Raw genomic sequence first — 26,403 nt, 5'->3', positions numbered from 1 at the left:
TTGAGTGAGGTGAAAGTGGGTGACCTCGCTGTTAGTGCTGGTGCAGATAGTCAAAAGATGGTGAAATGTGAGTGAGTATACAGCACACAAGCCATGCAAGATCAGTGGCATTGGACACTGGGGCAGGGACCAAGTGAGGTAAGATGTTGCAGGCAATAGTGAGAGTGGTAGAATATGACCCTTGGTGGGAAGTGTGTGTGGAAGCAGAGATGATGAGTGTGAGTTGGCAGGGCAAAGTGTACAGCACTTACTGTTACAAGCAGAGAAGGTCATTCTAATGGCACACTGGCTGTTCCTCTATACTGTGAAGATGGCACTTAATCCAGGTGGCAATCTTAAACCAGATTGTCTCAGAGAAGAGGACAATTTTCTTCTGCACGACCCCTCCACCAGGACCTCCAACTCCCTGCCTGAGAAGCATAGCACCATCTTCCCCTTTTCCAACATACTCAGAATGACTACTGGAAGCAGACAGGACACCTTCAGAATGCCACATATAGGGTGGGGTAGATAGTTAATGAGGTGCATTTGGTAAGATATGGCGAGAAATTTCACCAAGCTTTGTAGCAAAAATCCCTCCAAAAATTCAAATTAGTTTGTGCTTTGCCAAAACAGTGCAAGATTCAGCCCAATATTTCCTTCTTCTCATCTCAATCTTGGTCATGACTAGCATGAAAAGCCCATTAAGCTGAGATTTTTCAAGATGAGGTTCATTTTATTTGTGAGTGGGACAAGTATCCTGAATTCCCATTGCATTGAATCCTTCATCTTGAATTAGCCATGCCTGACTTTATGAGTATCCTTGGAAATGAATGTGAGAAACAAGAGTTCCTGTCTGACTTTGGCTAATAGTTCTGCTCTCAAACATGCAGTTACCTCCAAAAATAATATCATGGTAGTGACACTGGATCATGCAAGTCAGCTCAGGAAAGTGGTTGCATTGACAAGTGAATCAAACCTCACAAAAACAGCATTTTCTGCCCTGATAATGCCAGGAACTATCATGATAAAACTTAGCAGGTTAACATTAGCTTTGCAATGGGAATGTGTTAAAATACAAAAAAATCAAGATACCTCCCCATCAGATCCATTTAAATCCAGGAATACATCTCAATGATGCTTGCATCCATATGCCATTTGAACAATGACTTTCTCTGCCAATTTATATCACTTACCCGTTACCCTGGTTCTCTCACTGGATTATGACTGGACAATTGAATTTTTTTTGCCTACTTTCTTACTGTTTGAAACCAAATGTTTAACTTTTGTACCTTGGCGTTTGAACCCTTTCCCAAAAAATAGTTTGCTCAGATCATTAAGAACATCTGAGGTCCCCTACAGACTGAAACCGGGGAATGTATAATGGGGGACAAAGAAATGGCTGAGGAACTGAATACATACTTTCGTTCTGTCTTAACAAAAGTGGACGCAAATAAAATACCAGAATTGTTGGAGGATGCAAGATTTAGTGAGAGGGAAGAGCTGAGGGAGATCAATATTAATACAGAAATGGTGCTGGGAAAATTGTTGGGATTGAAGGCCGATTAATCCCCAGGGCCAATAATCTACACTCCCAGAGTACTTAAGGAAGTAGCTGTGGATATAATGGATGCATTGGTGGTCATCTTCCAGGATTCTATAGACTCTGAAGCAGTCCCTGCAGATTGCAAGGTGGTTAATGTCACTCCAATATTCAAAAAGGGAGGTAGATAGAAAATAGGGCATTATAGACCTAACGTTGGTAGTGGGGAAAATTCTCGAATCCATTGTCAAGGATTTTATAGCAGAGCATTTAGAAAGCAGTGGCAGGATCAGACAGAATCAGCATGGATTTATGAAGGGGAAATTATGCTTGACAAATCTGTTGGAATTCTATGAAGATGTAGCTAGTAGAGTTGACAAGGGGGAGCCAGTTGATGTAGTATATTTGGACTTCCAGAAAGTGTTTGGCAAAGACCTACAGAAGAGATTAATGTGCAAGATTAAAGTGCATGGGATTGGGGGAAATGTATTGAGATGGATAGGAAACTGGGTGGGAGAGAGGAAACAATTAGTAGGAATTAATGGGTTATTTTCAAATTGGCAGGCAGTAACTAGTGGGTGCCACAGAGATGGGACCCCAGCTATTCACAATATATATTAATGCTTTAGATGAGGGAACAAAATGTAACATCTTCAAGTTTGTAAATGATGCCAAGTTGGGTGGGAGTGTGAACTGTGATGAGGATGCAGAGTTCCTTTAGCATGATGTCAACAGGTTGGGTGAGTGGGCAAATCAATGGCAGATGCAGTATAATTTGGATAAATGTGAGGTTATTCACTTTGGAAGCAAAACAAGAAGGCAGATTACTACCTGAATGGCTGTAAATTTGGAGACGAGAGTGTGCAGCGGGACCTGGGCGTCCTTGTGCATCAGTCGCTGAAGGTAAGCATGTAGGTATAGCAGGTAGCAAAGAAGGCAAATGGTATGTTAACCTTCATTGCGAGAGGTTTTGAGTACAGGAGCAGGGATGTGTTGTTGCAGTTGTACAGGGCCTTGTGGGACCACACCTGGAATACTGTGTGCAGTTTTGGTCTCCTTTTCTGAGAAAGGATGTTCTTGCTCTTGACGGAGTGCAGTGAAGGTTTACCAGACTGATTCCGGGAACGGTAAGTCCATCTGAGGAGAGATTGACTAGGTTGGGATTGTTTTCACTGGAGTTCATACGAATGAGGGAGGAATCTCATAGAGACTTATAAAATTCTAACAGGACTGGACAGGGTAGATGCAGGGAGGATGTTCCGGATGGTGGGTGTGTCCGGAACCAGGGGTCACTGTATGAGGATTCGGGGTAGACGATTTCGGATGGAGATGAGGAGACATTTCTTCACCCAAAGAGTGGTGAGCCTGTGGGATTCATTACCACAGGAAGTAGTTGATGCCAAAACAGTGAATGAATTCAAGAGGCGATTCGATTTAGCACTTGGGACAAATGGGATCAAAGGTGATTGGGAGAAAGCAGGATTAGGCTACTGAGTTGGACAATCAGCCATGATCATGAAGAATGGCAGAGCAGGCTTGAAGGGATAAATGGCCTCCTCCTGCTCCCATCTTCTATGTTTCTACATAAGATTCCTCTTGCAACTTGTATATTTTGAACTGAAAGGGTAAATATTGAGGAGTGTACCATCCGCTGTGATGATGGCATACAGACCTAGGACCAGAACAGCTTGTGATCCATAGGAATAAGACCTAATATCCAGATCAAGGTATCAAGGCAAATCTGTAACTGGATGCCAACATGCAACAAACTCCTTGTTGAATAAATGATTTTCTATTACCACCAGACCAAGCAGGCGCTGTTGATGCCTACACATAAAGAGGATGGTGAGGTGCAGAATCAGTTTAATTGCACATACAACAGCGCCCTTGAAAGCTTTGACTGGCTAATACATCATGTGGCTCATCTTTGCACACAATGGGCAAGATTGACCAAGCTTGGCAGGCGTCTCAAAAGTGGGGAGGAAACTCCACTGGATCATGTGTTTAACAGGCACTAAAGAGGTTAGCGGATGGCTTTCCTCCTGACTGAGGACCCTCGGAGACAGAACATCTGCATGCTTAGAGCCAATCATAAATAAAGGCAGCGCTTACATTCAGTAGCACCATGCAGGAAGCATTACTTCTGCCAGTGCAACACCACCCACCCTACAGCCTCTATTTGTGACCAGGGAAACAGTACCTGATGTTACTTTTGGAGGGGAGTGCAGGGACTGACATGTAGCTTGTAGATCATGGGGAAAGACAGCCATGGGGTCTAGGAAATGAGGTCAGAGGTGGCTTTCAGCAGTTATTTTCCTGCTCGCGCTCATATACTTGATCATGCTGAAATTATTACAGACCAGGTTCCTCACTACTCCAACTGACACACAGCCTGCACTAGTTTGCCAGTCGGATAGGCTACCTGTCAGTTGTCCTGCATGGAGCAGAAGGAATTACAGTAAGAGTGGGAAGAAACTTTATATGGTCATTAACTGACCTCTTAAGTTGAGGCGGGAAGGCGTTGGATCTTCATCTCAGCAATAACCCACCAGGTGTTCAAGGTCTCTTGCCTCCTTGGCCTAGTGTGATATGATTCCATTCAACATGATCTTATTATGTAAACCAGTATTACAACTATTTCACTTCTGCATGTTTATGTCTCTGCTGCAATTCATGAAAATATCCCTAAAGCCACTGATCGAATTTTGTTCTCATTTCCCCTTGGCTCTTTTCCTTTCTCTACTTTTTGTTCTCCAGACCACAGATCTTTTGGCCACAGATATGTCTCCAACTCTGGATAAATTCCTGGATTCTTTTCTCTGTTGTTCTTTTTCCTGAACAACACAGAGCACATCCCTTCAACCTCATCTCTCATCTCTTCAGTCCAGTGAGAATATCTACTTTTATTGCCTCACATACTGGCCCACGTTTGTTGGAAATGCATTGATGTTGATGTCTGTTGATGTGAAACAGATTTGTATTCTTAAAAAGCCATCACAGTTGAAGCTGAAATGTTTTTTTCCTCAGCCTTTTCTGGGACACTGGAGCCTTCAGTACAAGGATCCTGTTTCTTTCAGTGTGATTAAATGTTTGCTGTAATACCTCTAAATGGTTCTGTGTTGGGAAACTTTGCCTTGTGATTATATAACATTCTGCGTGCTGGACAGTGCCACTTTTCAATAGTCTATTGATTTTCAGATGTGCAATACATTAGGAAGTGTACTGGGGTGGCGATGTTCAGTTCATACAAGCTTTCATGTACCCTGCCACATCTGGATATGTTCCACAACCGAAATCCTACATTCAGTCCAAATCTATAATTGGATGCTCAATCCAAATCGCTTCATTGTTTCATTCAGTTCTAATTCATGATCCAATGTCCAGTCATTAGAAATTCCTTATTTCAGGTCAGGTTCAGTTCATACTTCCAATGTGTGGAGTGGTAACTCATCCAGCTCCAATATCTGTCGATCTCCCCTCTATCATATAAGCGGTTCCAAGAATAATATTTGGTTCAACGTGACTCTGTGACTCCAATGTATTGCAGTCAACGTGACTCGTCCTTCTTTAATGAATCCCAACTTAAGGTACAGATATCAAGTCTCCACTTGTGTAGATCATTACCTTGTAAAAAACCTGCTTTTGTCTTAAGAGCAGACTATCTGTTTACAACTTCGTAAACCATATTAAACACAATTCAGGACCTTTAAAGTTATACTTCAGTCACCAAAGTCTCCCAGTTGTACTCACTGTTGACACACCTGTCCTCTTTCTGACTCCCACATCAAATGAAGGGCTCCTTTGTTCTCTGTGAAGGAACATAAGGATTTGTAGTTATGTGTTCACACCTTCACAATGCAGATCTCATTGTAACATGAAATCCACATTTCCACCTATCCCAATAAGCTTTCACCTCTTTGCCTGACAAGAATCTGTCTACCTTTGCCTTAAAAATACTCAAGGAGTCTGCATCCATCACCTTCTCAGGTAGAAAGTTCCAAAGACTCATGATCTTGGAGAGAAAAAGATTGTCCTCATCCTTGTTTCAAATAAGCAACCCCAAACTTTTAAACAGTGACCCCAGGCTCTACATTCTTTCAAAAGAGCAGGCATCCTCTCCACATCTACCCTGTCAAACCCTTCAGGATCTTGTATGTTTCAATGAAGTTGGCACAGTGGTTCAGTGGTTAGCACTGCTGCATCACAGAGCCAGGGACATGGGTTCAATTCCGGCCTCAAGCAACTGTCTGCATGATGTTTGCACATTCTCCCTCTGTCTGTGTGGGTTTCCTGTGGGAGCTCTGGTTTCTTCCCACAGTCCAGAGATGTGCAGGTTAGGTGGACTGGCCATGCTAAATTGCCCATAGTGTGCAGGCGAGGTGAATTAGCCAAGGGAAATGCAGGGTTACAGGGATGGGGTGGGTCTGGATAGGATGCTCTTTGGAGTTTGCTGTGGACTCAATGGGCTGAATGGCCTGCTTCCACATTGTAAGGATTCTATGATTCTATGAAACCACCTCTAACTCCAGTGGATACTAGCCTATTTGTCCAGCCTTTCCTCACAGACAACCAAACTTCCATCTCCCCACACCAACTCCACCACCACTCCATGCAGTCACAAGTAGACATTCTCTGAATTACTTCCGATGCATTTACGTCCTTCTTTATTAAGGTGACCAATATTGTGCAGAGTTGTATCCAGAAACATTCTCACCAGTGCCCAGTGTAACTGAAGCGTAATCTCCCAACTTTTGCATTCAGTTCCCTTTCTGACATTATGACAATAATCATGAGCCCAATGACACCATTCCATTTGCTTTCCAATGGATAATATGCTTCTTTTTTTATCCTCCTTGCCAAAACGGACAATTTCACATCTCCCCTACACTACATTTGCCCACACGTAACTTATCTATATCTTTTTGTAGCCTTCTGCAGTCTTCACAATTTAATTTCCACCTTATCTTTGTGTTGTCAGCAAATTTGGCAACTATATTTGTTCTCTTTCATTCAAATATGTCATTCATGTAAAGTTCAAACAGTTGAGTCCCAGGAGCAATCCCTGTGGCACAGGACTCTTGGATCACACTTCCAGAAATGGACCCATTTATGCCTATTCTCTGCTTCCTGTTAGTCACCAATTTTCTATTCATGATTTAATAACAGAGCATTTAGATATATATAATCAGATTAAGCTAAAGCAGCATGGTTTCAGAAATCCTTGAGGAGGTTAAAAGTAGGATTGAGAAAAGGGAAGCATGGATGTAATATATTTGGTTTTCCGGAAGGCATTTGATAAGGTAGCATAATTTACATAGGAAACAGGATAGGAGGAGGCCATTCAGCTCCTCAAGCCCATTCCACCATTTAATGCCACATATCTGCCTTTAGCTCAAATCCCTTAATATCTTAGCTTAACAAAAATACATCTATCTCCGATTTATAATTAACCATTGAAAGTGCATCTGCTGCAATTTGTGGAAGAGATTTTCAAGCAGCTACCAAAGTGATTGTAACGAGGTTCCCTGATTGGGGCTGTTAAACTGGTTCAATCAGGGATCCCCGGCTGACAGATAAAAACAGGAGTGTCAGACGTCCTGGCCCTTTGAAAGCTGCCTCTGAGGGAGCTAGAACAGTTTCAAGGACTTCCCTTGTGTAAATGAAAGGTGACTTGCTGACAGGACACCAGCTTTTGTGGAGTTATTTCAGCGACCATCCTTTAAGTGTAAAATTGCTTCCTGAACGGTCTGGCCCTAATTCTTAGAATCGGCCCCTTAGGTCTTGAATCCCCAACTGGTGGAAATAATTTATCTTTATCTACCCCGTGTTTTCCTGTTAATACCTTCAAGACTTCAATAGATCAGCCATTAACCATGTAAATTCTAGACAAAACAAAACTAATTTGTATAATCTCTCCTCATAACTTTACCTCCAAAGTCGAGTTATCATTCTTGTACACCTACATTGTACTCCCTCAAAGGCCAATATATCCCTCTTAAAGTGCAATACCCGTAAATGCTCACAGTACTCAAAGTGCTTCGAAGTGGGGCCTAACCAGAGTTTTGTACAACTGCAGCATGACTTTTGCACCCTTATACTTCAGTCCTCGCGATGTAAAGGCCAGCATTCCATTAGCTTTCGTCATTATTTTTTGCATCTGTCTGCGACACTTTAAAGATATATGCACCTGAACACCTAAGTCTCTTTGGACATCCATGGTATTTAAACTGATACCATCAAGAAAGTTCCCGTGATCTATCCTTTTTTGGTCCAAAATGGATAACCACACACTTGCTTGGATTGAACTCCATCTGCCACAGTTTTGCCCAGTCACTTCATCTATCAATATCCCTTTGTAATTTTATGCTATCATCTACACTGTATCTAATGCTTGTCTTTATATCATCAGCAAGTTGTTAATAAATAATGTGAATAATTGAGGCCCTAACAGATCCTTGAGGGTCACCACTGGTCATATCCTGCCATGCTACTTATTATTTACTCATGATGTCACCTTTCTGTCACCTGCTGTTCAAACAATTTCCCAGCCATGTCAGTAATTGTCCTCAATTCCAAGGCTTTCTAACAGTCTCTTATGTGGGACTTTAAGTTATCTTTTGGAAAAAGATAAGAGCCCATGATGTTGGAGATTGTATATTAGCATGGATAGAAGGTTGACTAAAGAAGACAGAGAGTTGAGGTAAGTTGATCCAGTAACCTGTAACTACCAGTGTGCTATAGGGATCAGTGAAGGGGTCACAATTATTTACAAAATGTATTCATGATTTGGATGAGAAAAATCGATGTACAATGGCCAAGTTTGCAGATGACACAAAAATACATGGGAAGGCAAGTGATGAGGATAACACCAAGAGTCTGCAGAGGGATGAGTCAGGGTAAGGTGAGTGGTGCCAAAGCTGAGCAGATGGAAGATAATGAGGGAAAATTATGTGTTTCTGCACTTTGGCAGGAAGAATAGAAGAGATGGATTTTATTTAAGTGGAGAAAGACTGGGGAAAGATACAGAACAAAAGAATTTGGGAGTTCTCATCCATGAATCACAAAAAGCTTGCATCCAAGTTCAGCAGGTAATGTGGAAGACAAACAAAATGTTGGCCTTTACTTCAAAGGGAATAGAGTGTAGAAGTCAGGAGATTTTGATAAAACTATTCAAAGACTAGTCAGACCTCAGCTGGAATACCATGAACAGTTTGGATCCTTATGAAAAGAAAGATACACTGGCAATGGAAAGTTCCCCCAGCTGATCCCAGGTATGGAGATGTTAGTTGGATCTGTACTGTTTGGAATTTAGAAAAATGACGGGCAACGTAATTAAAACATCAAAAAATCTTAGGGACTTGACGGTGTAGATTTTAAAGTGTACTTCTCCTTTTGGGAGAACACAAAGGCATAAGAATAAGAGTGCATGCATTTAAGACAGAGATGAGGAAGAATTTCTTCTCTGAGGGTAGAGAATCTGTGGAACTCTTTAGTGCAGATGGCCATTGAGGTTAGGTCCTTAAGTATATTCAAGGCTGTGGTGGACAGATTTTTAATCTGTAAGGGAATCAAGGATTATGAGGAAAAGGCAGGAAGGTGGAGTTAAGGATGATCAATTCAGTCATGATCTTATTAAATGGCAGAGCAGGGTTGACAGTCTGAAAGTCCTACTTCTGTTGTCCTATGGTCTAATATGCTACCTCTATACCCTTTATTTTCTACAATAACCTTTGATGTAGCGCTTGGTCACATGCTTTCTGGAAATTCAAGAATATTATATCCACTGGTTCTCATTTTATATCAGCACTTGTTACTTCCTTAAAGAACTTGTATGGATGGGTTAAACATGATTTTACAGAACCATATTAACTCTGCTTGATTATCTTGAACTTATTCAAGTGCTCTGCTGTAACTTCTATAATACTAGCTAACATTTTCCCTGTGACAGATGTTAAGCTAACAAACCCATAATTTCCTGCTTTCTGTTTACCCCGCTTTTTGAATAAAGAAGTTGCATTCACTGTCTTATTTAAATGCCCACGTACTTCAGGACACTTGGTTGTGTTAAGGGTGCTCTGAACTTCTTGCTCCTAAGTTATTGTTAATTAATGATCAGATGTTATTTTTGTCATGTTATTTGAGGGGAAGCAAGAAACTAAAAAAACTCTCTCAATGCTCGTCACTTTTCAATATAAAGGAACAGTGAGAGAGAACGTATCATAATGTAAGATTAGAAGCCATCAAGGTCATGTGCCACTTGGACTCCCATCCGAATTGGAATGCTCTGGTTGCAATCTCTAAAGAGTGCTATGGGAAGTATTAACAACAGACTGACCCCCATGTAATTGAATCAGAGATAGTAGGAACTGCAGATGCTGGAGAATCCGAGACAACAAGGTGCAGGGCTGGATGAACACAGCAGGCCAAGCAGCATCATAGGAGCAGAGAGGCTCGGCCCCATGTAATGTTGCTTTTACGTGAGCTAAAGTCCTGGTATGGGGTCTGAACATATTACTTTCACAACTGAGGGGTAAGGAACACTTTCAAATTGTGCAAGTTGGCATGGGATCTTTCAACCCCCCAATATTAACTGGAATGTTAAGACCCGGGTTATAAGTCATGATCTGAATGTACAATTGTGAATAAGAGGCGAAACTTGACTGTGAAAGTTTTCACACAGATACATGTGAATGTGAAGATGAGAACAAAACAGGTTATAACTTGCATTTGCATAGCAAAAAGGAAATGTCAATGGATTGTGTCAATAATAGTTGTTATTCCCACTTGTCATTTTTCACAATAGTCAAGCAAAGCATGTCATTATGTAGTACAATGAATATGATTAATCTGTCTTGAAGAAAGACTTTTTTGAGACAGGTATCTTGCATGGTTTGTCGACATTTTTTATATCCAGGGTTCATATTATAAATGAATGAGCTCACGAATCTTTAACACAAGGGTGTGACTTCAATCAAAATTCTCACAAGTTATTAAATTGTTCAGATGACTCGGTTTGGTCACTCAGTTTAAAGTTCCCAGACCTCTGATTAATTGTGTAAAGTTCAGTCTGTAAAGCACAAACATGTGTGTTTGGGTTCAGTCCCTGAAGTTCTTAAAAGTACTTTATGAATTCCAATCCAAAGAGTTCCAACACACGATATACTATCAAAAAACATGCTTTACAAACAACTTTGATTGCACTTTTGGGTTTTCAGTCAGAAAATGCATCACCATGTGATCATGTTCTGCACTCCGGAGAGAGAACTTTAAATTCCTCAGATTTCAACCAGAGCATTCCAATTAGAACGGGATTCCAAGTGGCACACAGCCTTAACATTTCAGGTCTTATATTATGACATGCTCTTTTTCATTGTTCCCTTTATATTGAAAAGTGAAAAGAACCAGGGTTCAAAGTGCATGACATCACAAATATTGTAAAAAAATAGAAGTGATGAAACAAAAAATAGCTTGGATATAAAATATTGTATTTCTGAGAAGAAACAGATCAAAAGAGTAAAGAAATACATTTAAGTTGACACATTGCAATATGTGATAACAAGGTGTAGAGCTGGATGAACACAGCAGGCCAAGCAGCATCAGAGGAGCAGGAAAGCTGACATTTCGGGCCTAGACCCTTCTTCAGAAAATTGAGATTTGTAGAAACTCAAAAGAAAATCAAGATTGAGGAAAAAGGAAGAGAGAGACACACATGGATAAAGAAACAGCAATTGGAAATGAAGGTTGATAGAAGTATTGACCATTAGTCGAGCATCTTTTCTATATTCTGCCGAACGGCATCATAGAGTCTGTAGAAGTAATTCGTCAAATGTGGGTCAGCAATCTTCAGTCATGTTGGAAGTAGACTTTACAAATAAAAGAGATAAGAATGTTGTGCTTTATAGAATTCCTGCACTACAACTGTCATACAAGTAATTAGTGGGAGGCTTTACTGAAGGAATATGCTCCACTTTTCTCAATAAAATTATATTGTTCTAGACAAGATAATTTCTCTTGTCCTATGAAGAACTCTCACTGGACCTTCTTTTGAGAACACTTCATTTGCAATTACAAACTCATAGAGTCTTCAAGGTATAAATCCACACCTCAAATCTCAGCCCAGGAGCTTTGGAATTATTTTCAATAATTGTGTCAGAATTTAATTTGAATATAAAATCATTGAGCTGTCAGTTGAGACATCCATACTGGGACATTAGACTATAGCAAGCTATTTGCAATCAGAAAGAGAATACAATTTAACTCTCAAAAGGCCTAAATTAATATTTCTGCATCACTGAATATTAGGAAGCAGGAAAAGAGTGACACAAAAGACCAGAAGAACATTTTTAATTAACTTGCTGATGACAACAACAGTATTTTATAAGCAGGGTATGGGTTAATCTCAGAGGGCTCCATGGATCGAAAGCCAGTTGAGATAGCAGCCTCTTCAAAATAGAAGTACGGTTCAATGAAGCAAAGAAGCCGTACAATGTTTACTATAGATTAGGAAGATACCAAAACACCTCCACTTAGTTTTAATTATAGGCTACTATCTTAAAAGCACTTTATGAAGTTTAGCACCTTTGTATCCTTTTTCCAAGACTGGAAAAGCTCCAACAATGCACTAAATTCCACATCTGATCACTCGATTAGATGTTTTACAGCTTTCCAGGCTCATCATTGAATTTTAAAACTTCACAAACTACTGGATGGTTGCTTTTGAAATGATTCTGGTTTTGCACATGTAGTCCTCCAGACCGATCTTTTGTTTCTTTACTTGTTAAATATGCTTTCCTGTTGCCTTACACTATCATCCCAATTGTCAATTCATCTCTCCTGTCTTTCAACCTATCACAGAGCTTCCCTTTTATTTTTACCTCCTGCCCGACCTCTGAAGTTGCTCAAAACCTATTAAATCTTTGTTTTCTCAGTTTTGGCAAAAGTCATCAACCTGAAATGCTGACTTTGCTTATCTCTTCACAAACGCCATCTGACCTGCTTGGTATTTCCAGCACTTTTTTTAAAATCACACGTACTGTTCAGTTTCTTATTTCACATTTTAAAACAATCAGCATGCCAGGAGAGGAAAATAAGGATTGGATTGTGAACTGGGAGTTGAGGATGAACATAACGAGAGAATAAGGGACATTTTGACAACATTATTTGTAAAAGAAGACATCATGGATGTGGTCTTTGCTGCCAAAGCCAGACTTTACACCCACCCCAAATTGGTCTTGGCAGTGTGTGACTATGTTGCTTTCTTGAGGATAGCATTGCTGTGGGTCTGGAGTCACATGTAGGCTGGACTGGTTTAGGATGTCAGAATTATTCTCGAATGCACATTTTGTTTTCCATTAGTTAGTAGTTTGACGGTCACACTGAAATAACTCCACAGAGGCCAGTATCCCTTCACCAGCTCAGCCTTTATTTACACATGCATAGTCGTTAACACTGGTCCAACTCCCTCAGAGCCAGCTCTCAGAGTGAGCAGAATCCCCGAGGCTCCTGTTTCTATCTGTCAGCCGGGGCTCCCTGATTGGACCAGGTGGGCAGCCCCAATCAGGGGACTCAGCTTCTCTGAGGTTCCACCTGCCTCACCTCTTCACAGTCAGTGCAACCGCTACTGATGCTCATGTTTTATTCCAGGTTTATTCAGAAAAACTGAGCTTAAGCTCACCAGCAGTGGCAGCATAACGTGAAAATGATCTCCTTATCATTAGTTCAGGCCTCTGGATTAGCACTATTTCCCTGAAACCAGAGTTATAAAAATAAAAAACAATATGAAAGAGAAGGAAGGCAGGAGAGGATTTGGTCTTTAAGGATCTGGCTCTGCTAACTTGTTTATATAAACTGGCTGAGACGGAGATCTTTTAATTACTTTTGGGAAATAAAAGTAACTCATGTTCCTGATCCACAGTGGCTCATCATTCTTGTTGGCAAACCTGTTGTCCCTATTGGCCAAGGAAAGGCTCAACTCTGATGCCAGCACGACCTTCCCCACCCCCCCAACAGGAAATGCTTAAAATAGCTCTCAAGACACCTGAGTCGGAATTTTCCTTACAAAATTCTGAACCTTTCCCTATAGACTTAAAATTACTATAGATGAAGGAGAGGTTCCAGGTTCAAGAAACATAAATAGATGCAAAGGTTTCAAAAATGGAGAAGATGATTCTCGAAAATTACAAAACAATGCCAGAATATGTAACAAAATTTGTGAAGATGTTGAACTGAAAGTTATTCAAGATGTCTGATGTACTGGTCTTCTACAAGTTATAGTTTCATTGTAAAACTAGAATCTCTGAATACATTGCAGAATGTGATCAGTTCTGTTCACGTCTGATATTTAAAACCTCAAGCCTTGATAGGTTCCTGTTTTCTTGGCAAAACCCCCACCCCCCTCCCAGCTGGCTTCAGTCAGTAGTGGTCCCTTGTTTAAAGCCATTAACACAGGCCTCTGGATATCAGAGAGCGCATACGTACAAATGATGGGAAACAGTCACTGAGTAAAAGAGAGAGCTAATGGAAATATTAACCTACAAGAGTAAAGAGACTCAGCTGACTGCTTTCCTGGGATACATAACTCTTCACAACTTCCTTGGGTTCATGGAAAACATAAGTAATCTTTCTCAATAGCCCTCAAAGATCAGAAATGTCCATTTCATCTGAGCCAAGGTAGATCCTAAAAAATGGAGAGGACTACAAAAGGGAAATCTAAAATTGTGTCTCACTCTGTGGCTTTCCTAACTTCAATTTTGTCTAGAAAAAGTACACTTTCCATTTATATTAGCCTCCTGTGTCATCCTAGTTTCACATACTTGTTTTTTAGCCCTCACATAAAATCACTACCATAAAATTAGGACACGTTTCTGGGCAATCAGGACCACTGGAATTGTCATCCTCACAATTCGCAAACATGTTCTTCATAACGCAAAGGAACATTTTTGTCATGAAAGATGAAGAGAAAAAATGAGGTGGGCTTTGTGCTTTATGGAAAACAGATGTTTGCTGATCCCGAACCTAGTGGTTGGGAGGAGTCTCAGAGCATGTGCAGCAAGGAGCTTTTAAACAAGATCCAGGCCAGACCTGCATCAATGGGTCAGAGATTTTAACTTATAGAAAGGGTTCAAGAGAAAACACTGTACTATGTAGTGGTATTTAAGAAAGAACTAATTCCTTACATCAGTCTTCTAATGCTGCATAATTCTCAGACTTCTGAAACCCAAATTCCAGCCTGCCATCAACATTAATCAACAACAACTTGCATTTATATGAAGTCTTCAACATAGTGAAACCTTCCAACGTGCTACATGGAACGTTAGTGAGGAAAATTTAACAACAAGCCACGGAAGAAATTACAAGGGTAGATAGTCAGAAGTTTAGTCAAAGAAGTATGTTTTAACTAATCTTAAAGGAGAAAGGAAAGGTAGAAAGATGGAGAGATGCCAGGAGTGAATTCCAGAGACTAGGGCCCAAGTACCTGAAGGCACAGACAAGAATTGTGGAGAGGTTAAATCAGGAACGCTCGAGAGACCAGACTGGAGCAGCACAGGCACTCCAAAGGTTATAGTGCTGGACGAGATTTCACAGCTGGTGAAGACTGAGACACTACAGGGATCTGGAAACAAAGGATGAGCAAACAAAAATGAGAATTTTATAACTTGAGGTATTTTCAGGAGCCAATGCAGATCAGTGAGTACTGGGTTAATGGTTAAATGGGGCGATGAGAGTGAGTACACCAGAGAGTGTGGAGAGTAGAATATGTGGGGCTAGCAGAGTGCATTAAAATAGTAAAATCTTGAGGTAACAAAGGCATAATGAATGTTTCCATTGTAGATTAAGAGTTCATTTCAGGTTACTTCAGGAATCAATGATAAGTAAAAGCAGCCAGTATTCCCATCTCTGTAGCCCTGCTGTTGAGTAGCATGATGAGGGGGAATGCATTTACGGTAGTTGGGTGAGAACAATTTTAAACTGAAATGGTCTCCATGACTGCCAATATCGACTGTACAGCACCACCCACAAAAAATAGCCACTTGGGTAATTTATCAAGGATGACATGCTCCCCCAGAACAGTAAGCTGTTGAAAAATCAAAATCTTCCGCGGAGGACATGGCAAGAAATATCAGAAGTAAAATTAGAATATGGCTCAGGCAAAAGAAACAAAATACATGTCATGCCAAACAACTAAATGCTGCTTATAATAAACAAATAAATTCAGGTTGCTCCTTTAATTCCACTTCGTCAAGGAACTGTCTCTCAAACTCTGACCTCTCAAGATTCAACGAACTGGAACTGAATGGCTATGGATTTTCAGACGTGTTCATCTCAAGTTTTAAAAAGTGCCAAGCTTTAATAGTTTCTTTGTTCAAAATCATTCAAGAGCCATTGTCAGCCTCAGAAACATTGTGAAGCAGTGTTCGTGCCTGTGTCTGTCTTGAGGGGGTTGTGGGACTGCACTACAAAATGTGGTTGCCATGGTGACCAGAAAAAATGAAACCACTTTGAGTTCACCTGGGACCAACAGCCACACATCTGCTATTTTAAGAGCTGGGCTTCTGGAATCCACCTTAACCCTTTCTGGTGATGCTGTTTTCCCATTCTGTCCTGAAGATGTTGACTGTTGTTGGAAGATGGTTCTCAGGCACTAGCCAGCAACCTTGCATTTCTGCACCGGGAGTGATCATTCTTCAAGCATCAGCCTACCTATTCGTAATTGATAAGGCAATCAATGAAGGGGAAACATCATGGTCAAAAATAATTGTGCCTTCATACAATATCCCTATGCAGTGCCTTTTCAGTCGAGGTTATTGGTTTGGTGTCAGGATAAGGAGCTCTGGCTTTCATACCCCCTCCCTCATTCGGGACTTGGGAGACAATTGCAATGCTCCTCCAGCTCTCTGCTCCCCTACTTAAGCACCTAAGAATACAGCCAACAGTGAACTTGAGACTACTCTGCTCAATTTAGCTCAATCCGTACTTCTTTCTCCAACAGACATATTGAAAGAAATCACATCTGCTTTCTGAAAACATTACATGACAGATTTAGAGTTTCCAATCTGTTGTATGTTTATGTACTGTGGTCACCCCAAGGTAACTTCAGACAACCAAAAGAATATGGTATTTCTGTAATTGGGAGGTCACTCATCTCATATTATGGATGAGATGGCAGCCAATACCTCTGGGGCAGATAAACGAGAAGGAATATCTGTAGATTCTAAATCTCAGGGGAACGCCACATCCAAATCTTTGGATAGACGCAATAGATGCAATGCTGCCTCTCTTTAGTGTCAGTTCAGTGACTTCATTCGACTGAGCACAGTAGCTATTAGCCCCACTATAGCAGCTAGAATTAAAAGCTCATCTAATGGTAACCATGACCCCACCTGTCAAATTTGAGGTTTCTTGTCGCACAGTACTAGCATCCCTACTTTGGGTCAGAAGGTCTAGGTTCAAGCTCCATCTGCTATAGAGTTGTAACATGCCAATTGGATACATAATTGTCTTAACGGCAGGAGACAGAGAGTGGCGGTGAGAGGTTGCTTTTCGGACTGGACGTCTGTCACCACTGGTGTTCCACAGGGATCGGTTCAGGGTCCTCTTTTGTTCATCATTTATATAAATGATTTGGATCAGAATATAAAAGGCATTATTAGTAACTTTGCGGATGACAACAAAAGTGGTGACATAGTAGATAGTGAAGAAGGTTTTCTAAGATTGCAAAGGGATCTCGATCAAATGGGTCAATGGGCTGAAAAACAGCAGATGGAGTTCAATTTGAATAAATGAAAGTTAATGCACTTTGGTACAACAAACAGATTAGGACTTATACAATTAATTGTAGGGCCTTGGGTAGTGTTGTAGAACAGAGGGACCTCGGGATTCAGGGACATAATTCTTTGAAGTTTGCATCACATATGGACAGGGTGATTAAAAAGGCATTCAGCATGCTTGGCTTCATTGCTCAATCCTTTGAGTATAGGAGTAGGGAAGTCATGTTGAGGTTGTACGGACATTGGTGAGGCCTCTTCTGGCGTACTGTGTCTAGTTCTGGTCGCCCAGTTAAAGGAAGGATAATTATTAAGCCAGAGGGGATTCAGAGGACATTTACCAGGATATTGCTAGGTATAGAAGGTTTGAGTTATGAAGAAATGCTGGATAGGCTAGGACTTCTTTTAGTGTAGGAGGTTGAGAGGTGACCTTACAGAGGTTTAAAAAATCATGAGGGGCACAGGTAGGTTAGTGGTAGGTGTCTTTTCCCTAGGATGGGGGATTTCAAGTCTAGGGAGCATATTTTTATGGTGAGAGGAGAGAGATTTAAAAAAGACTTGGGGGGGCAATTTTTTGACACAGAGAGTTGCTCGTGTGTAGAATGAAAGTGGTGGATGAGGGTACAGATTATGTTCGGCATGCACTGGTTGGACCAAAGAGTCTGTTTCCATGCTGTATGATTTGATGACATGATGTCTGAACAGGTGGATTAAAAAAATACATTTCTTCAATGAACAGCAGCGACCCGATGCTTGGGCTAGTTTGCCAATCAACACTTACTCAAACAAATAGCATTAATGCCTGTCCTTCCAGCATAGCTTTAAGCACAGCTCACATGCAGAAGTGTTTGCAGCTGAATGATAGAATTTTGTTATTACTGACTTTGCATTTGCCCTCCGTCTTTCTTTCATCATTTGATTCGGAAGCATGGGAGATAATCAGGGGGCACTCTAACCCTAACCCTAACCCTAACACTATCGCAGTTGTCCCTGGACCCTCTTTCACAGTAATATGACTTGTTAGATGGCTACCCAAACCTACAGTAGAGGGCAAACTTATATCTTGATTCTCAAATGAAGTTCCTTCACACGGTGGCTCAGTGGTTAGCATTGCTGCCTCACAGCGCCATGAACCCAGGTTTGATTCCAGCCTCGGGCGACTGTCTGTGTGGAGTTTGCACATTCTCCCCGTGTCTGTGTGGGTTTTCTCTATATTCTCCAATTTCTTCCCACAGTCCAAAGATGTGCAGGTTAGGTGGATTGGCCATGGTAAATTGCCCACAGTGTCTACAATGGGAAATACAGGGATGGTATAGGGGAAGGGGGTGGGTCTGGGTGGGATGCTCCTTGGAGGGTTGGTGTGAACTCAATGCATGTGACGGTCTGCTTCCACACTGTAGAGATTCTATGATGCTACAAAACATTTCAAATGAAAATTGGTTGAACACAGACTACAAGAATATTGCAATGGATAGATAGGGATTTTTGCAGTTCCATCTGTGGAGGAAGTCTGCTCTGCAAAATTGAAAAATACCACTCTAGTGCAATAATACTGCTATTTCTCAGTGTAGTGCTTGAGAGTGGAGGTGTCGACACTTTGCATTGAATACATCATGAAACTGACTTGTGCATGCTTGAATAATTGGTGCAGACCAAAATTATTCTGCTTTGCACCCATAGCATACATGATAGTGTTTGGTAAGCTAGTGCATCAGAAGTCTAACTAGTATCTAAACAGCGTTGTCCTGACCCTGGGAGAGTTTGATGCAACAATGCAGAGGGGGCTTTATTCTGGATCAAACCTTCTGCTGGTCCTGGATTAGGAATGTTTGACGGGACAGTGTAAAACAAGCTTCACTCTGTACCTAGAGTGTGTTCTACCTTGAAAGTCTTTGATGGGATAGTGTAGAGTTAGTTTTACTTTGGTACTCACCCACACTTTAACTGCACTGGCAGTGTTGTGTGGGATGGTATCGAGGGATCTTTACGACATACTGTGCCAGTACCAGCTCTGGCAGTGTTTGAAGGAACAGTTTAGGAAAAGCTTAATTAGTATCTAACTGGTGGTGGACCTGCCACCAGAATGTTTAATGGGACACTGCAGGGGGATCTTTACCCTCTCTCTAACCCATACTGTACAGGTCCTTGGACTGTTTGATGCTGAATTTGAATTCCTGAAGTAGGAAATATTTCTTCCCAAGCATGAAGAGCAAATGAAATAAAATTGCCAATTGTGCAAGCAGCAATCATATCAGAAAATGACTATTAAAACATCTGAAGGAACCAAGAACATGAGAAAACAGGATGATTTTCTTGTAATATCAATTCATGGTTATAATTCGGGGCTGACTGCTGGATATGGGTCAAGAAATGCTTGAACTGATTATTGATTAAGTGTTCTTCATTCTGAGAAGCACTAAACTGTGCTGTGCTCGAGAAGATAAAATACACAAGCTATAGGGATGGATTCAAACCTTTAGAGCAAGGACCAGCCTCTTTCATTTTACATCATCATATTGCTTGTTGGTTTGTAAAGACTCCAGTTGAAAATATTTTTCAGGTTGTGGGTTGACAATATTTCCAAAACTGAAGCATATAGATCAGGATGGTTCAAAATTGACTCTTTGGTCTATGCTGAGATAGTGGATCAATTTCATAATGCTGTTTAAAAACCTATCTGTGTGTCAATGTATCAAATCAAACTTCAAGTTTGAAACCTCATTCTTGATTTAAAGACTCTGCATAACCATGTCAATAACTTTCTCCAGCCCTTCAAGCCTTCAAGATTTCTATGCTTCTCTAACTTGATATGTCACTTTAATAACATCATCATTGCTGACAGTTGTCAGCTCTAGAATTCCTTTCCTGAAAGTCTCTCTCTTTCTCATTTCCTGATAAGTTAAGATTTTGGTCATCGCCATTAATATCACCTTTGATGGCTTGGGGCCATAATACACTTGCAAATGCTCTGGTGAAGTGCTTTGGAGGTTTGACAATTTTATAAATACAAGTTGTCACAAATAGGATGATCCATATTTGATCCCTAGTCTCAACAGAAGTGGCATTCTAGAGTACAATTAGCCTGTGGCCCCAGAGAATCTTAGAATGCACAGCACAAAAAGAGTCCATGAATCCCATCATACATGTATAAACTCTTTAGAAGAGTTCTCCATGGGAAAAGTAGCCACTGATGTTGACTGAGGACAGAAATTTCTCCTGAAAGTTAACCTGAGGAATGAATTGATATGGGGTGAGCAAATTAAGAAAATCACAGGATCAGTTGATAGCACAATAGAAGGAAATGAATGAGAAAAATGTCTTGGGTTAAAATAAGTTTATTCTTCTAATATATTGAGACTTGCACTGCTTTGCAACAAAAGACCAGGAACATAACTGCCTCTATGACCATCTGCCTCTAATTCACCTCCACCTGACCCCTCTTTCTATTTCATCACAAGGACCTCACTTCACTTGTATGCTTCTTTATCTGTCACTGCACATATGTGACTTTTTTCTGTACATCTGCCCAGTCTCCTCTCTGCTCCTATTTCTTCTGCTTTTGGTGTGCTCTCATATCCTATCTAATTCCATCTTTTGCAATGGGCTGCCAAGTAAACTTGTTTTCCTTCCCATGAACAGCAAAAGAGAAGCTTTCTTGACATAGTACTGAGAGCAAATGGATTTTATAACAATATGTTGTGCTATAGAGTGTCTCATTGAAAAGGGATTTTTTCTTTTGTTTTCAGATTCTTCCTAAAGTTCTTCCTCAAGTGCAATCAGAATTGTTTGAAAACAGCCGGGAACCCACGAGACATGCGCCGATTCCAGGTACTATTCAAAGTTCCATACACATCCCTGAGTATTTCACCAAAGGAAGATTCTTCTGGAAAGGGACAGCATCAAGCTGGTGAGCTCCTTGACATTTGTCAACCAACTGTGGGCAATGATGCTCACTAGAGATGTGAAAGTGCACCCCCAATAAATAATAACTTAATTCTGAACTAAAAAGCCTGACGGCTCTTCTGGTTCCCAATCCCAATACAATGATATGAATTGGAAGACTTGCTACAACTATCCTGGCTCAGATGAAGTCACTCAACCCAGAAGGGGCACTGATCCCAATATGCTCCTAATGTGTGGGCTCAGTATCTCATGGAAGGAAACATAAAATGATCAGGGATACTTCTTGAAGGCAGAAATAATTTTGAACATTCATAGCTGTCACTGAGAAGTTCTAGATAAAACTACCCCTGGGGAGCAATTGAGATGGGATGGACCAGATGGTTCTTTTGCCTCTTGTTTCTCAGAATGTGAGGATAAATCTGTCTCCATTGAGGATCTTAAGTTAAATTAGCTCTGGGAATCTTAATTTATTGCCTGATAAAATGGCCAGTTCATTACTAAAAACATATAGAATAGGAGCAAGAGTTGGCCATTTGACCCTTCAAGCCTGCTCCTCCATTCCATATGATCATTGCCTGGTCATGCATCTCAGTACCCTTTTCCCACTTGTTCCCCACACCCTTTTATCCCTTCGGCCCTAAGAACTATATGTAACTCATTGTTGAAAACAGTCAATGTTTTGGCCTCAACCACTTTCTGTGGCAGAGAATTCCATAGGCTCACCACTTCAAAATGGCCTACTCTATATCCTTTGACTGTGATCCCTGCTTCTGAACCCTAAAACTAACTTGTAATTTTGAATCTCACCCACAAAGATCAGATGAAAAATTGTTCTTTTGGTCCAGTGGAAATGTTTTAATGTCATTGATAGAGATGCTCTGCTGGAATAGTGTAAATAGAGCTTTTTGCTGTATCTCACCATGTTGCAACTGAGCCTTAAGTATTTGATGGGGCAGTGTAAAAGGAGTTTGACTACATCTAACCTGTATTGTACCTGAATGCTAAATGCTTGGTGCGAAGGCTGAAGGAGCCTAACTCTTCATTTAAATCATTCTGTCACTTAGTTGGGAGTATTTGACGGGACAGACTGGAGCAAACTTTATTGTGTATACTCACAGGAAGCAAATGGGAGGATTGGCAAGCATAAGTGGTGTGCCAAAGGGATCAGTGCTGGCTCAATGTCAGTGATGTCAATCAATAGTTTGGATGAGGGGACTGAAGATATGATAGCTAAATATGCTTATGAAACCAAGACGTTTGGAAAATAAATTGTCAAGATGAGGTAGAGAATTTGCAAGGGGGAATACATAGGCTAAGTATGTTGATACAAAACACACAGCTAATAGTGTGTAATGTGGGACAAGCTAAACATGTTCACTATAACAGGATGAATAGAAAAGCAATAGTTTATTTAAATTGAGTGAAATTTCAGAATTCAGTCATACAGAGGCAGTGCGCATGAATCAAAAAAACTCTTAGCATGCAGATATAGCAAGTGATTGGAAACTTTTAGTGCACCTGTATGGGGCTTTGCTGAGATCACATCTAGAGTATTGTGTGCAGTTCATTTCTCCTCGTTTGAAAAAAAGGTATAATTGCATACAAAGCAGATCAGAGAAGCTTCATCTGACTCACTCCTGGGAAGAGGGGCCTATCTGCTCAGGAAAATTTAAATAGACTGGGCCTCAACTATTGCATTTTAGAAGAAAAAAAAGTGATATAATGAAAACAAGGAAGATCGTCAGCAGTGGTCGAAAATGCCCTCGACCGTGTCTCTCGCATTTCCCGCAACTCATCCCTCACACCCGCTACCTGCAATAACAACCAAAACAGAATCCCCCTCATCCTCACGTACCACCCCACCAACATCCAAATCCAACACATCATCCTCCAACACTTCTGCCATCTGCAATCTGACCCCATTACCAAAGACATTTTTCCCTCGCCACCCTTATCTGCTTTCCAGAGGGACCACTCTCTCTGGGACTCCCTTGTCCGCTCCACACTCCCCTCCAGCCCCACCACACCCGGCACTTTTCCCTGCAAGCGGAGCAAGTGCTACACTTGCCCCTACACCTCCCCCCTCATCCCCATCCCAGGCCCTAAGAAGACCTTCCACATCAAACAGATGTTCACCTGCACCTCTGCTAATGTGGTATACTGTATCTGCTGTTCCCGTTGTGGCCTCCTCTACATCGGGGAAACCAAGCAAAGGCTTGGGGACCGCTTTGCGGAACACCTGCGCTCAGTTCGCAACAAACAACTACACCTCCCAGTCGCGAACCATTTCAACTCCCCCTCCCACTCCTTGGATGACATGTCCATCCTGGGCCTCCTGCATTGCCACAATGATGCCACCCGAAAGCTGCAGGAACAGCATGTCATATTTCGCTTGGGAACCCTGCAGCCCAAGGGTATCAATGCGGACTTCACAAGCTTCAAAATCTCCCCTCCCCCAAACGCATCCCAAAACCAGCCCAGCTCGTCCCCGCCTCCCTAACCATTCCTCCCACCTCAAGCCCCACCCCCATCTCCTACCCACTAACCTCATCCCGCCCCCTTGACCTATCCGTCCTCCCTGGACTGACCTATCTCCTCCCTACCTCCCCACCTACACTCACCTTTACTGGCTCCAACCCTGCCTCTTTGACCTGTCTGTCTCCTCTCCACCTATCTTCTCCTTTATTCATTTTCTATCCGCCTCCCCCTCTCTCCCTATTTATTTCAGAATCCCCATCCCCTCCCCCATTTCTGAAGAAGGGTCTCGACCCGAAACGTCAGCTTTCCTGCTCCTCTGATGCTGCTTGGCCTGCTGTGTTCATCCAGCTCCATACCTTATTATCTAAGATCGTCAGCAGATTTGATATGGTGGATATTGGGAAGATGTTTACTCTTGCGGGGGTGAGGGGGGGTTGTCGGTGGACTTGTCCTCGGGGATGCAGTTGAAAAATAAAAGGTCTTGATTTTAAGGAGTAGCAAAGGATGTTTTTCCTCTCTTACAAGGCTATTAATATTTGAAATTCTCTTTCCCAGACAGCTCTGGAGGATGGCTCATTGAATTTAATCAAAGTAGTGTTCGATAGATTTTTGATGGACAAGGGAATGATGGAATGAGGGACACTCAGGAAAGAGAAGTTGAGACCACAACTAGATCAAACATGATCTTCTTAAATGGTGGACCAGACTCAAAGGGCCGAATGGCCTAGTCCTGCTGCTAAGTCCTCTGTTCCTACAATTTATATTCACCTGAACCCAAAATACTTGATTGGCATTGCATTGGGAGTTCTACTTTGCATTTAAACCTTGTTTTCAGATGTCTGTGAGTATTTGACAGGGCAATGTAGTGGGATTTGTACTCTGCCTTTTTTATATGGAATTTTATCAAGGAATACATTATCCTGATGCTCAAAGCTTGATACAGAAAGCACTTTGTTTCCAGTAATAATATACCTCATCTTAAAGATCATAAATTTAAAAAGGGACTCAATAATACAATAAGGTAAATGTAGCAATATCAAATGGACTGGAAAATATCATTGTGGTAAAAGATGATTGTTCTGAAGGGGTTAATATTGGATGTTATATTGATTCTCCTGTTCGACTGTTGTCATTCAGTCTGTGGGTAGAGACAAGAAGTTTTACTCAAGGTTTTGAAGGAGCAGATAAAGCTGTACCAGCTCCCCATGGACTCGTAATTATGCCTAACCAAATGTCGTTATTCTTCTTGCTGTCAGGCAATCAACCTTCTTGGGCCTTGTGACAGTGTCCCTTTCTCTGGGCCAGAAGGTCCAGGTTCAGTCCCACATAAGGCGTAATTTGTCCAAACAGGTTGATAACATATCTTCTTATTATCTAAGAATGCTTCCTTTTCAGTAGATACTCCACAGTGGTGTATCCAACACCATTCATCACTAGATAGGTTCAAGGTAGAGGAGAACTGGTGGTGTCCGGATCCAGTATCATGTACTGGTAAAGGTAGCACATATCTTGAACGGTCATTCGAGGAAATATCACAACTACCAACTAGAGGTAAACAGTCAACACAGATTCCAAACCATCATAACGTTTACATTTAATCAAAATTTTCTCATGTGCTGCTTTGGCAGAGACATCTTTTAACAGATTAGAATATAAGCAGAAAATATAGATCATGGGAAAAAAAATCTTCAAATCCCAATCCTGATTGCTCTTCCAAGATGCAAGAGGTTTTTGTAGCTGGAAGGATTTATACCCAGTATTTTGGGGATTTGCATGGGACTATAAGCGACCCCCTGGATCTGAGTGCAGTGGATCTCAGTTTTGAAAGTCAAGCATTGTAGAAGAAAAGGGAACAGGAAATGGAGGGAGGTGTTAGAGGAAGCTGTCAGGAGATGACTGATAGATACCAGATGGCTCGGGTCAGTTTCAATGACCCAGGAAACTGACAAGAGGGACGAGTGCTGGCACTGGCCAAAGTGCTCAGCCCTCCCTGCTGCAATCACAACACATTACTGGAACCTCGTTTAAATGATTAAGTAGACTGATTCACTCATTTCACAGATTATGTTACATCCCAAACATGGATCTTCCACAGATGCCTTTATGTTTGCCAGATGAAAGAAATTAATTTGTTAAACCCTCCCTGTTGCTCCTGAAGGCTGGGATACATTTTTTTGTAAAAACTAGCTGTCCTCTTGTAATCTCACCCACCTGGCTATTCTTCATGCATTAACCTTAATTTAGAATGTAGAGAACATTTCAGATCAGCCTGTGATTGTTCTCACCCTTACTTGCCACTCACAATCAAGATCAGAACTATAGCCGGTTTTCATCTCTTTGTCTGAGAGTTCTGAAGCTAAATATAGTAGTAGGAGAAGCCGCTTTGAGCTGCAAAATGTACAGGGATTTGAGAACATTGTGTTAAGGAGATTGGTGAAAGTTTCAGAAGTGGCATGGGGAAAGGTTTACTTCATACATTATGACAACTGGTCAGAACCCCAAAATACTGCAGGCGATTTGAGTGCTCAAATTCAGAATGTGCTTTTTTTTAAAGAGGGCTGCTATTGAGACAAAATGACTGGAGATTAAGTTCAGTGCTTGCCTGGCAAGACTTCTGTGTGAGACTTATGGAGATAGCAAGAACTGCAGATGCTTGAGTCAGAGACAACGCAGTGTGGAGCTGGAGAAACACAGCAGGCCAGGTAGCATCAGAGGAGCAGGAAAGTTGACATTTCG

At 41.3% G+C, this 26,403-nt stretch overlaps 1 protein-coding gene across 1 annotated transcript in view; it reads left to right on the top strand.

Moving 5' to 3' along the window:
• LOC109914284 (transcription factor COE2) overlaps positions 1-26,403 on the top strand; it is a 247,157-nt gene that overhangs the window by 138,099 nt on the left and 82,655 nt on the right. The window contains exon 7 of the mRNA XM_048618628.1: positions 21,033-21,114. Within this exon, the coding sequence (XP_048474585.1) occupies positions 21,033-21,114 (82 nt within the window). The remainder of the gene's footprint in view (positions 1-21,032; positions 21,115-26,403) is intronic.

This window comes from Rhincodon typus, chromosome 40 (assembly GCF_021869965.1).
Source record: "Rhincodon typus isolate 14 chromosome 40, sRhiTyp1.1, whole genome shotgun sequence".
NCBI classification, from domain to species: Eukaryota; Metazoa; Chordata; class Chondrichthyes; order Orectolobiformes; family Rhincodontidae; genus Rhincodon; species Rhincodon typus.
The sequence above is the reverse complement of the archived record's forward strand: the minus strand, read 5'-3'. Positions and strand labels throughout refer to the sequence as shown.